At 41.6% G+C, this 13,359-nt stretch overlaps 2 protein-coding genes across 4 annotated transcripts; one reads left to right on the top strand and one right to left on the bottom strand.

Annotated features, from left to right (window-relative positions):
* The first annotated feature begins 599 nt into the window (after positions 1–599).
* On the top strand, positions 600–4,826 carry cbll1 (Cbl proto-oncogene-like 1, E3 ubiquitin protein ligase). Of its 3 annotated transcripts, none has more exons than XM_018697062.2 (6): positions 600–713; positions 1,814–1,960; positions 2,200–2,306; positions 2,592–2,675; positions 2,756–2,829; positions 3,049–4,826. In XM_018697062.2, the coding sequence occupies exons 1-6, from the start codon at positions 701–703 to the stop codon at positions 4,064–4,066; spliced, it is 1,443 nt and encodes a 480-aa protein (XP_018552578.1). In that variant the 5' UTR covers positions 600–700; the 3' UTR covers positions 4,067–4,826. The 3 variants fall into 3 exon arrangements, with proteins under 3 accessions (XP_018552578.1, XP_018552577.1, XP_018552579.1); XM_018697061.2 differs by having other exon boundaries at positions 1,814–1,978; XM_018697063.2 differs by having other exon boundaries at positions 656–729; positions 1,814–1,978.
* Positions 4,827–5,183: 357 nt separating this feature from the next.
* Positions 5,184–12,185, bottom strand: slc26a3.1 (solute carrier family 26 member 3). Its single transcript, XM_018697060.2, has 19 exons — positions 12,011–12,185; positions 11,793–11,932; positions 11,196–11,306; positions 10,758–10,918; positions 10,481–10,645; positions 9,937–10,089; positions 9,687–9,769; positions 9,444–9,591; positions 9,154–9,267; positions 8,879–8,956; positions 8,581–8,676; positions 8,357–8,463; positions 7,591–7,660; positions 7,358–7,450; positions 7,173–7,268; positions 6,857–7,078; positions 6,171–6,225; positions 5,851–5,987; positions 5,184–5,668 (listed from the first exon to the last, which is right to left on the bottom strand). Exons 1-19 carry the CDS (start codon positions 12,136–12,138, stop codon positions 5,648–5,650), a joined length of 2,178 nt encoding a protein of 725 aa, XP_018552576.1. The 5' UTR covers positions 12,139–12,185; the 3' UTR covers positions 5,184–5,647.
* Between the last annotated feature and the right edge of the window lie 1,174 nt (positions 12,186–13,359).

Raw genomic sequence — 13,359 nt, 5'->3', positions numbered from 1 at the left:
TTAAACATGAGTGTTTTGTTGATGAGCCTGACTTCTAAGATTAGAAAAGTGCCTCATTATGTAGAAAACCACAGGGTCACATCGCTATCACTATTTGAGACCAGAGGTTTTAGTTGTGAGAGAAGCAGCTAAGCACAATGGAGTAAATTTGGCAAAGTATGATTATCGGCAGGTATCGGCATTATAGGCAGATTTGCAAGCAAGGTGACATATATCTGAAAATGACTAACTGAAATTGATAAACCTGAATATTTGACTTTGTGAACACTTGAACTAAATGTACACTTAATATCAAGTTTTTGAAATCACACAACTCGAAAAGAACTTTTGTAATTTTTCAACACACTGACCCTCCTAAAGGTCTATGACAGGGCTATTGTATTAAACTGGGTTCAATTTAGCCAGATGTACCAAATAAATTGGCAACGGTGCTATGTCAGCAATCAATTATAGACTAACCTTGAGTTTGTACAAGTTTCCTAAGTTTCTTCCCTCGAATATATTATGCCCTAAATTATGTGATTTTCTTCCCTTTTTTATTTTGCCTTCACTTATTTTCTCCACAAATCTTTATTTCGCACCGTTCTCTCCTTTCTCCCCACTAACCCTTCTAACCTCCTCTCTCCCCTCCTTTCCTCTCCTTCCACCTTCTCTCCTCGCCTGTTCTGTCCCACAATGCATTGTGTTCACTCGTTGGATCATGGACCAAAGCGGTAAGGAAAATGCCTAGTAAGGCCGACATTAACAAACTTCTTATTCGTTCTATATTTGCATACACGGTTATAGCCGTTGTTATAACAGCTCGCCAGATAACGACATATCATCCTCGCAGTGTACGGTTTTTGCCACGCCACCCCGTTATCAACCAGAGCAGCATTAAAGCTAGCATGATCCAAGCTAGCTAAGAGCTGGCTAGCGATGGAGTGAAGCTAAATCACTTCTGTTCACCAAAAGTTACCGTCGAGTCTTAAATTAACCTATAGGGCCATATGTAGTGTTGCAACTAACTAAGTGCAGTTGCAGTATTTAAAGGTGAACGATGTATTTTCCACGTTGGTAGGCGTAACCGTAAGCCAGGATTGAGTTGGGGCGCGAACACTACCCTACTAATTTTAGCATACTGCTAACTAAGCTAGCTAAGGTGTTGCGAGAGCTGTCATGGCTAATAGAATGTCTTGAGCGTATTTTCTTAAATTTAGGAGTTTTCTCTTTCTTTTTTATAGCGTCTTAGCTTGTATCCCCAAAACCAGGCCATAAAGATCAAACTATATGAATTTCGAGTTAATAGTAACCTCGCTGGTTATCAAGTACAGACGTGCTAACTTTGAATGCAACGTTTTTGCTGTAGCCTCTCCTAACCGTTAGGAGTTTTGGAATGTGGATGTTCTCTATAACGTGCCCCTTGACATTCGTTGGAATTATTAACATGTAATTGAATCTTGTGAAGAAGCAGGTCCACTGTCACACGCCCTGTCACAGTGTATTTTCACATCCTAACTTAGAGTGTATTCCCTTGTAAGCCAATTCTAAAAATGTCTCCATATGGTGTGTTTCATTTCAGAAAGTTTGTATCAGATGGTTCAAAACAGCATGTAATTAGTGAATTTTACCCTTCCTGCTGGTCATTTCAACTCCCCACTAATCACTGACAAAATTACATCAGATGAGTGTAACACTCACTAAATGGTGGCATGTTGTTTGAATTCATGTTGTAGAAATTAGTGTGGTATTGAAACCATTTAGAGGTTCCTGATTGACTTAAATATAAGGCTCTTAAAAGTACATTGAATTTGTTTGCTCTGTTTTTTGTCAGACAATGATCTTCAAGGCAGCGATGGCTCTGGGAATTTGGGTGGCCCAGATGTTCGAAGACGAATCCCCATCAAACTCATATCCAAACAGCCCTTAAGGAGCAAACCTCAGCCCCGCACCCAGAGACCCTGCAGCAGGCCATCTAAAAGTGAGACTGGAGAGGACGGTAGGCACATTTTGCAGCTCACCATGCCTCTTAGCGTGAAGCAGAACCACTGCCACACTACTGAAGTCAAGTCCTTTGTTTTGCCACAAGCTCTTCATCAGCTATGTTGCTAGCTCACTATACAGAGTATTAGTAGGAGGACTTAAAATTCCACAATCTATATGATTCACTCTGACTTTTTTTGCACTCCATCATTAATACTTGTGTCTTGTGTTTTACAGATAATTTTGGTTTCAAGCAAGAGGACAGGTTTGATTGTGGTGCTAAAGCTGGCGATGTGTTTGCAAATCAGAGGAGATTTCCCCAGCCACTGTTTTGGGACTATAAGGTACATCCCACTGAATAATCTGGCAGAGAGGAGACTCGATGCACCTGTCTGTATTTTCAGACAGATATTATTGACAGACTTTAATTACTACCTCAAGGCAATCAGAAAAACTGTCCTTACAGTTGGGTTTAAACAGTCATCTTCCTATTTTATCCTATGTTGTGGGGAATACACAGACGCAGTCGAACAGAATGAGCAAACAGAAAAGTATATGTATTTACAGTATTTGAGGATGTTCTCATGAAAATTATTTGTGATTCTTACTTCATGGTTCTTTTCCAACAGTTACATTTGATTGGCGAAAGGGATGAAGTACCAATTCACTTCTGTGACAAATGTGGTCTTCCTATCCAGCTATATGGACGGATGGTATGTACTTTGGCAATCTGACTGCTCACTGCAGAAATTTTTAGAGAACTGCTCTTGTCTAACTCTTGTTAACTTCTCAGATCCCCTGCAAACATGTTTTCTGCTATGACTGTGCTTTGCTTCATGAGAAGAAAGGAGAGAAGATGTGCCCAGGGTGAGACATTTGCACTATTTAAATGTGTTGTGGAAAATAGTGGAATTCCTCAAAACATATTTATCAGAATTATTTTTTTTTATTATTCTTAATACTATTTAAAAAGATTATTTGTTCAACCTGTTATTGCAACTTTTTGCTCAAAGTGATGTGATGTGTTCAGATGTGTTTGTTTTATTCCTGCTTTTTGTCACCAACACTTTGTCTCTGTGCATTCAGCCTCACACTTTACAACTGCACCGACCCGGTGCAGCGCATCGAGCAGTGCCAGCGTGGTTCCCTCTACATGTGCAGTGTTGTGCCAGGATGTAAGCGCACCTACCTGTCCCAGCGTGACCTGCAGGCCCATGTCAACCACCGCCACCTGAGGGCAGCCAAGTCTTCCACAGGCCGCCAGGAGCCTGTGCATATGGCCCCTTCATCTGATGTCCCTGATCGTTTCCGTGTACCTCCGCCTCACTTACCCAAGAACCATGTTCACCTCCCCAACCCACTCCAGCATGGCAGTCATGACCCCTACAGTCAGCCGCCACCGCCCACTGCTCATGAAGCCCCACCCCCAACGTCTGCTCTTGGTCCTGAGACATTCCGCATTGCCACGGTAACAACTCGTAAACACAGTAATCTCATCACTGTGCCCATCCAAGATGACTCCTCTTCTTCTCGTGAGCCCCACTCTGGTGGGCCAGGTCCTGGCCAGCCCCCCCACCATCACCCTGGGGACTATCCTGGCCAGCCACCTGTCGTATCCCACTCTCACCACATGATGGCACCACCGCAGCAGCACTTTGGCCCCCCACCACCACCCCCTCCTCCTATCAGCCACCCGATGCAGCATCCTCCCCAGGGCTCTGGGACACCACATATGGTGTACAACCAGGCCCCTCCACCCCCCATGTCCACAGCTCCCCCACCAATCACTCCACCACCAGGGCACATTATGGGCCAGATGCCCCCCTATATGAACCACCCGCCCCCAGGACCTCCACCACAGCACAGTGGCCCCCCTGTCAATGCCCCCCCACCCCATCACTATAACCCCAACTCCATGCAGCAGTTCCCTGAAGATCAGGGCACGCTCAGTCCCCCATTCAGCCAGCCAGGAGGGCTCAGTCCTGGAATGTGGCCTGCTCCAAGAGGACCCCCACCACCACGAATGCAGGGTCCTCCTCCCCAGGGCCAGATGCCTGGACCACATCATCCTGATCAGGGCCGCTACCGGCCTTACTATCAGTAAACTGCCAACTGAGTGAATGGGCAACAGTGTGTGTCATTCTGCTCCATACCACTTGTCTGAATAATGTGATAGTAAACCTCAGGGTTACAGGATGTAGAAATTTCATTTTGATAATACTGCCCAGAAGCAAACGCATACGTGGTGCACATTTTAGTTAACTGTACTTAACTCCCCACTGAACATACTATAGACTTGGAGAAGAGCAGGAATGTCCCTTTTTTTAAAAGCTTATATTTCTGAATATACGTCAGCGGAATTCATGCATATGTACTGTACAATGAAAGATGTTAACTATGTCTCAATAAATTTTTAACGGCAGATTTCCATTTCATCTTTGTTTTATTCTATCAAGAGTTTACATTTAGCATAATCTGTCTAAGAAGATATGGTTATAAGCTCTTTTATGAAGTACTGAATGGCATTTGTATCAATAGTAGGTGAAACAATCCATGTAATTCATATCTTTTCAGACAAGTATTAACATTTGGGAAACTGCAAATTGTGTGTAATTTTCAAACATTTTGTCTGTGTCCTCACTAGGTCTGGTAGTAGTCTAAAGCAGTGGTTTCCAACATTTTTGGTTTATGACCCCTTAAAACAAAGCTCAGTCTACTTGTTACCTCATGAATGATGCACATGTCTGCAGTTTTTGACCAATTTGAATAAAGTGAATGTATCTTCTCAGATTGTTATTTGATGGAGAAGATAGGGTTATCCAGTAAACTGCAAGAAATAAAGCAGAGAGCTTTACATAAAGTCATGCTTGGGAGAATTATGTTTTCTGTGGTGGTTTCCTACATTGTCTGCGGTGGGGAGCCACTGTGTTAGAACCTAGTTGTACCTAACTTGCATTAGTGATGTATTTTCTAAATATCAGAAAATGAGTTAGCATGGTTAGCAACAAAATATGTAGACACATTTTTATCCTGTCTGGTGCAATAAACTCCAGAGGACAGTTTATGTCCTGTCTTCTTGTCAGGAATTAGCTAATACGTAAGCAGCTGTCTGGTAGTTCTCAGTTCTATTTATCCTGATTTTACATTTATATTGTGTTTACAGCATTTGAAAACCTTTTGTTAAACTTAACAGTGAAATGAAATCACAGAAGCAAAGCAGCAAAGGTGGGCAGACACATTTAAACAAGAAATGAAATTACTGAATCAAAGTAACAGATGTATAGGTACATTTAAAACAGAAATCAGACAATGTAACGAGCAGGTAGAGAATTGTTGATGAGAATGTGCCTGAAGTTAAAGAGAGGTACATGATTTTTAGCTAACATTGCAGACTATTCAGTGAGGTTATTGCAGACACAGTTTGAAAAAGAAAACCAAAGTAGACTGTAACAAGTCCTGTGACAGCAAAGACTGAATCATCTATAATGAAATCAAGTGAAATTATCACCTTCAGTGCACCTTTACTAAAACAGCACACTCCCTTACTAAATATACAGAAAATTGCATAGTGGCAACTATTAGTGGGACAGTTGACTAAAATGGTACAGTGTAAACATCATTTCATTGTAGTCTGTAGATGAACATTCTTCTTTTCTAATGGATGCTCCTGGAGACAGCTGCTCTTCTAGAGTCTGGTATCTCTTAACTATTAAAAAATGGATAAGGAGACGTGAGTTCAACTTGTTTGAGCTTTCTAACCTCTAACATCTCTAGTTCTCTAGGCCTAACTCATATTTTCTGTCTTGTTATTTTGAAACCAGAGGGCAGCAATAACCAGGCTAGTTCAGGGAGAATGGTGTAGTAAGTCCAAGAACAGTTTTTCCTTACCACCCAGCCATTCTTTGTGTCATCCTTGTGTTTTTCAAGCACATGTAGCATGGCGTCATGAAGGGTTGGGAAGAACATGGAGGTCAGAATCTCATCATCGAAGAACATGCACATGTGTAGTTTCTCCACGATGTAGACTGTCAACACATGTGAATAGTAAATGGATTTATACCATATATCTGCTTTACAGCTTTCCACTCATTTTCCCATTCATATTAGGGTTGGGTGCCATAGGTGTTTAATGTCTAGCTCAAGGATATTTCAACATGAGGACAGAATGAGTCTGTCTTGTACTTTTAAGAAATTCTAATGAAACTCACCATCACATGCCACGATATAAACATCCACATCAATGCGGATGAATTCTTTGAGTGCCTGTAGTGATAAGCAGCAATAAACAGCAGGTTTTAATTACATGTATGACTGTGTCAATATAACCACTGTCACTCACGTCATTTTCAGTTTCCAGTAATTGAGTTGCTCCTATGTAGATCACCATCCGTTGTTTTTTGCTGAACTACAGCAATGCAACGTAACTAAGAACATGTGCTCATATACTGTAAGAATGACTTTTTATGGTTCTTGTACTTTAGTGTTAAAATGATCCAATATTTCCAAAAAAAAATTTATATTTATATTTATTCTTTAGTTTTTCCCTTTTCCTTCCCCAACTCCTCAGGTTTATCTAGTGACCCACGGGGGGGCTGTACCCCTAGGTTGGGAACCACTAGACTAGCATACTTAACTGTTCTGTATAGAATGATACATACTGATCATATTCAGGATTTTGAATGACTTTTACTTTTCTGGATTTGAATACTACTCCCAGCACTGCTGTGCTGTTGGAGCTGTTAAGTCACTGGTAACGTGAATAGAAGATTTTCTGCTTCTGTGACAAAGTCCTCATAACATCTCTCACCGTGATTACAGACTCATGGTGTTTTATCTACACAGTAAGATAAGACAGTGCAGCTGCCATTAGCAACCAACTGAAAGGCCTTCTTACCATTTTGAGTCCTTTCATAGCAGAGATGTCCAGGAAGGAGACAGCAGAGAAGTCCAGGATCAGGCTGTGGAGGTCCACTCTGGGAACATCGACGTTAGAGGGAAGTTCTGCGTTCCAGTCCATCTGGAAGGGAAAGCCCTTGAGGTCGGTGGGCTGATCCAACTCCTCCATGTTCATGTAAGACTCCTCAGTTGTTTGGCAAACTAAATCCCTCGAACCTCTCTGTTAGAGAAAGTAGGCTTAAAGCTTTTTGAAAGAACAATATTGAGCAATCATATTTTCCTTATCTTGAGTTTGTAGCAGTTTTATGTCTCACCTCTGTAATGTCATCATCCTTCTGCTGCAGCTGTTTCTTGATTTTCCTGAGGGCCTTGTTCCTCTTCCTCAAAACTCTCAAGGGGTTAAATCCAACCTGGAACAACCAAGTGTTGACACCATATTTACATACATATATTCCTACACAAGTACCAACCAAAAGATAGGGAGACATGTCGTACATACAGCTTCTACTAGCTTGTCCCTGAAGAACTCGATATTGGCAAAGAAGATGGGGGAGGGGATCCTGAAGATTTTTACTCCCTTTGGTTCAAATATCTGAGAAGAGAAGCATTATGATTAGACAAACGTAATTCAGTGGACAATAATGAGATCAAATGAAAATATAAGCTACCTACGATAACCTATAATGTTCACACATGGTTACAAAAGCAGAAAATGTAACTTCGTATATTTACATGCAGGTAATCTTTGCGATCTCTGTAGAGGTCAGTCCCATTGATGTTAGCCAAGACAGAACAGCGGGGACTAGACAGACATGAAGAGGGTTTAATTAATATCTTTCTGTGTATGTCAGGGGATGGACTTAAAGAATATTTATCATTATTAGAACCAATGATTTTTTTGGTCTCTTAGATCATCACCAAGTTGCATGAGCATAGTAGAGAGAGGAGTCTAATGATCTGTGACTGAGATCAACACAAGCTGCTCTAACTGGCACTGAACTTCAGCACTGAGAAATCATGTAAGATAATGCCAAGCACAGCAGACATGTTGTGCCATAAACCACTCCCTGATTTACTGCTCTCTATACGATAGACACTCAGTCACTTACTCAATAGTGAGCAGTGCACTGAGATTTTTGACATCCTGCATCATCAACTGACAGGCATCTATAAACTGCACTGTGGGAGTTTTAGCAGAAAGTAGTGCACATACTGTTGACACTACTTTTTTTTTTTTTTTTTTTCTTATGGAGCATTGAGTGAGCAGCAGCTGCAGGATTAACACCAGGTCATAAAGATGTCCTGTGATTGGAGGGTATTCATGGAAGCCTTTTCTTATGATCAAGAGTGTCCAGTGTCCCTGAGCAAGACATCACACTTCTACATTTTTACATTTTTTATAATTTGACTTAGAATTTCAGGGGTTCCCATGGGTCCTTCAAATTACTTCAAATATCATTACATCATATCAAATATATGCCATGAATTGTGTGATTACAATTGACTCCTGAAGACAACAGTGAGCAGCTCCACCCCCAAGCCCACCACCAAACCAAGATCCAGGCCTAGCAGGATGGCACCCAGGCATGTTCCCAACCACACCAACTGCAGAAAAAACACCTCAGGTGAAACACTGAAAGAAAACAGACTATTGCAAGTAAGTAACTAAATGACAGAAGAGTTAGATTCTGATTGACTCTAAGACATTTACTGAACACCTACACATTCTGTTTTGTCCCTCCTCCACAGGTACGGGATTTCTCTGAACTGCATCAGCATGCCCTTCAGGTTGACGATCACCAAGGCACCCAGAACAGACTGCAGTCAAATTGAATAAGGTGCGTATCAGAAAAAAATATCCCTATAGAGCTATAGATATACAATAACAACTAAGCTTTATCCCATACTATTCATGAATCGACATGCCAGAAAAAAATCTAACTTTTTATCCATAGAAGGAACATAAAACAAACAAAATAGTCTGACATATTACATATTACATAGCAGAGGTGAGTCTCACCCTGGGAAGAGGCTCTAGCAGGAACCCAAGTGCCACAGTTACAATCATTGCCATCATGGCTGAGATCAACCCTGCAATCTGCATTTATAAAAAAAAAGAAAAAGTTAATGTTTCATTTTAAGATTCCTGTGACGGAGAAGACCACGATAAACCAGACTGTAAAGTGACAATTACAATAAATCTTTTTGGACACACAAAAATATCTGCAGACAGTGACCTAGTAAAAGTTCACAACCCGGGAAACAGATGCTATAAAGGGTGGGATCTTTTCTAACCTGTGTTTTGCCTCCTGAGCTCTCTTGCACGGCTGTTCTGGAGAGTGCTGTGCTCGCTGCAAAGGACCTGAAGCTTGCGCCAAATATGTTACTAATCCCAAATGCAATGAGCTCCTGGGACGGAACAATGAAAAGTTAAGTTACTTCTACCAGATGTAACATATGACAGCTCACAGCCAACCTTCACATAAAAGTAAGGTTGGTTGTAACCTTAAATCTTCATAGCCAAAATCTTATTCTTATCAGTAACCAACTGACAATGATAGACTGTGATATTATATGTAGTTCACCTGGTTCCCATCAATGGTGTAATCATGTTTGATAGAGTAGACTTTGGCCACAGAGAAGGCCACAGCAAAACCCACTATAGCTATAGGAAAGGCCTCCACAGCACTTTCCTGGAAGACTTCCACATTGGGTGCCATAGGAGGCTCGTATCTGAAAGATAATTGTGTTTAACTGTGTATTTAAATGATCTGAATTACTTGGTGGAACAGCGGAGAGCAGATTTATGTGGCAAAAGTGAGACATACCCGCTAACCATTTTGCCAACAATTTCAACATCGTATCTCTTCTCAAAATTGAAGCCATAGGACACCCCACAGGCTATGACAGTCTGTGTGAAAAGAAAAGACACATTAGATTCTGTAGCAACTCAGATAGACACTTTGGCCATTAGCGGCCATTGCTAACCATTCACTATGGAAAATGAATGTTTAGTTTAGTTAAGTTTATTTGTTGCTTAATTGTTGTGTGCTAATCCAGATGAATGGATTCCCTCACCATGATAACCTCTATGGGGATGGGCACTGGCAGTTTGGCTTTGTATATGTCATTCAGCTCCTTCACGATGAACACCATCGCCATGATCAGTATGGACATAACCAGGTCACAGATGTTGGTAGAGGTGATCTGGACAAAGATCTTCTCCAGGGTCTGTGCAAAAGAAGAAAAAGAAGCACTTCAAATCACTGAGTGGAATCAAACTTCTCATCTAACTCTTGACAAGAAAGCAAATCAGCATGTTATCAAACTAATCCTTTGAGACAGGGCACTGTGTGAGAAGTGATTGCTAGTCTTTTTTTTTTAAGTTGTAAGGTCATTGTAGCCCAGAAAACTGGCAGTTCAGAAGAACTTTTCTTTAGTGTCACTAACTTAAGTTAGTGCTGTTTCTTTCTCTGCTTAGAACTGCTTTAAAACTTTAATCTGTCCTACACATCTTTCCCTACACTGCCTGATGATGAAAACACTGTGAGTGGTCAACTTCTACTAGATCCATATATAAAATTGTATTCATCATGATACAACCTTCATATCTTGGACTTACGTATATGATAGAGAGTGGACCGCTGATGCCTGGAACAGTCAGTCCCAACACAAACTTGAGCTGGGACACCAGGATGTGGACAGCAGCTGCTGTGGTGAAGCCGGACACCAGAGTGTCTGACAGGTACACAACAATGAAGCCCACCTGCAGGACACCCATGGCCAGCTGTGTGAGACAGAAGCATGGAGAGAAGAAGAAGAAGAAGAAGAAGCTTGGTTTGGAAACTCTTCCACGGACATGCAGAATCACTGGTCTACAGAAGCAGAGTCAAGTCTACCTGGAAAATCCCCATGAGAAAGGTGACAGAGGAGGCCACAAGGACTCTCTGCTGGTCCTGGGTCAGACCCTCAAAGCCTGTAATATTTGCTGGTGGTCCCTCATCTGGGACTAGACGGGTCACCACAGCGCCTACCATTAGGCTCAGGACTGGGAAAGAGCCTACAGGGAAGAAGGGAGTGGATGGGTGGGAAGACACTGTAAAGCCATATCACACCTATTCTTATCTCCACTTGTCAAAAAATGATAAGATCAATAACTTTCTCCTTCAATCATTTCAGATCAAAATGCTCATGCAGATTATATTCTCAGATTAAATGTCAATCATATTTCCAAGAGCTTACAGCTGGTTTTGGGAGATCACATCATTGTGTTGTTTCACCTGCTACAGAGGGTGAAAAGGAAATATTTTACAGTGACTGAGCACCAAACAACATACCTACAGAAATGTGTCTTGAAGTACCAAGGAAGAAGTATGTGAGCATGGGGAAGAAAGCTGTGTAGAGTCCGTAGCTTGGAGGCAGCGAGGCCAGCAGAGAGAAAGCCAGTCCTGAGGAGAGACCATGGCAAAAAAAAAAAACAAACAACAAACACAGAATGAAGTTTTAAATAATAATGCATATTTTTCATGTCAAGAATTGTTTTTCATATAAAGGACAATCCCAGTTTATTATGTTTTAGGGAGGTGCTGATAATGTACAGGATATTAAGGTTGCTTGTCTGTCCTATGCATCTATTCTTGTACTTCTTTTGTTGATATAACTCTTTATTGATCCCACACAAGGAAGCTGAGGTGTCTTATCTTAAGCCGAACTTTGTCAGAGATTTCAGTTTCACTGTCTACGATGCACAAAATTCAAAATACCTATTTATTGTTGTATTCACATGCAGTGTTTCCAGAAATTAAAGTGATGATCAGGCAGTGCAACAAAAGAGCAGCATGGTCAGTATTCAACCATGATCACAATCTTTCAGTTGCCTTGAATGCACCAGTGATGTTGGGAGTTTTGAGTCACAGACTTGTCCTGCTCCTCACCTTGCATGATAGCTATCAATCCAGTGCTGATCCCAGACACCACATCACCCAGCAGCCACTCTCTAACTCTGTAGATCCTCATCCAGCCAATGATGGGCAGAAGAGAGAGCACTGCATTCTTGGCACGTTTTGAATCACAACTGCACACAAACACAAAGGATGATCGTGTCAGCTCAATGACTGTAATCCACGTCTCTGTGTGACCAGGGTTTACTTACGTGAGATACTCTTTGACATGGTCCAGGGTGGTTTTGCGCACCCTGTAGACTTTCTCATAATCTTCACCAAAGCTATCCTCAGAGTACACATATCTGGAGACCGCGTATTGTTTCCTCAGAGTCGCCATCGTCACACCTCAGGTGTCTGAGGAATCTGATCCCAGTATAATGTAAACGGTTCCCTAGACAGATCCTTAAATGAACCTTTGCCCGTTCCTCCCTGTGCAGTCCAGTCCAGTGTCTGTGTCTATCTAATCTAGCATCTGAGATCAATTTCATCACTATGTCACTTTTCTCTTAACTATGTTCAATCATTAACACAAGCACATTTATGAATCATTGTATTGATATGTCAGGAAGGTTTTCATTTCCTTTTTTTTTTTGTTGTTGTTCTTAGATAGACTGGTGATCCATCCAGTATGTACCTGGCCTCTCCCAGTGTCAACAGGGATTGGTCCCAGCCCCCTGCGACCCTTCAAGATAAGTGGTAGAGATAATGAATAGATGTTGTCTTACTTTATGATGTTGTTCTTACAAAGTTTTTTGTTTGACACCAGTATCTGGGCTTTTTGTTTATCAAGGTTCATCAAAACACCACCACTACTGATTCTACTAGTCCAGCCTTGACATCCACAGTATGACGATGGCACCTGAAATAAAGTTTAAGTGAATGATTTGTCTGATAATCAATGGAGTAGATTAGTATTGGATATCAGTTTGACCTGGATGGGATGATATGCATGTAAACCTCTGCTGCTACAGTACATTTTTGTATTATTACCTTTTTCAGATTATTACCAGGAATTTAAATGAGAGTTTTTCCCCTTCAAGTACTACATTTTTCAGCCAGCCCAGTCTTTTTCACATTGCTTCTTCCACAAACACAAAACAGAACTTTAAGAACTGTTAAAGGCCCGGCTGACCAGGGGAAGAGGATGTAACATAAACACCAGGTGGTCAAAGGTTTGCAGCAAAAGCAGAAACTTTTTAATGAACCAAGAGGGACTGCGTACACCAAGGAAGCAACAATAAAAGAACAAAAAGATAACAAAGGCCCAGTGGATGCTACTTAACTCAAAGATATAAGTAAAACAACTAGTTAACAAAAGAGGACTCCACTCAGGAGCTGGACTAGGGGGAGGAAAGAAGGTCGTTAAGGACCGACCGAAGTTTAAACCTCCCGGGGAGAGATGCTAACATCTCATCACAGCCATCGTGAATATTGGCTTGACCCGGGTTTTATACTGCTGACGTCATCGTGCAGGGCCGCCTGGAGTGGTGCGCCCCCGGAGACACCGGGCCAATCCAGGGCAGAGGCGGGCCAGTAAAGGATTCCACCAATCCCAGGC

Source organism: Lates calcarifer, linkage group LG18, assembly GCF_001640805.2.
Source record: "Lates calcarifer isolate ASB-BC8 linkage group LG18, TLL_Latcal_v3, whole genome shotgun sequence".
Classification (NCBI taxonomy): Eukaryota; Metazoa; Chordata; class Actinopteri; family Centropomidae; genus Lates; species Lates calcarifer.
The sequence above is the reverse complement of the archived record's forward strand: the minus strand, read 5'-3'. Positions and strand labels throughout refer to the sequence as shown.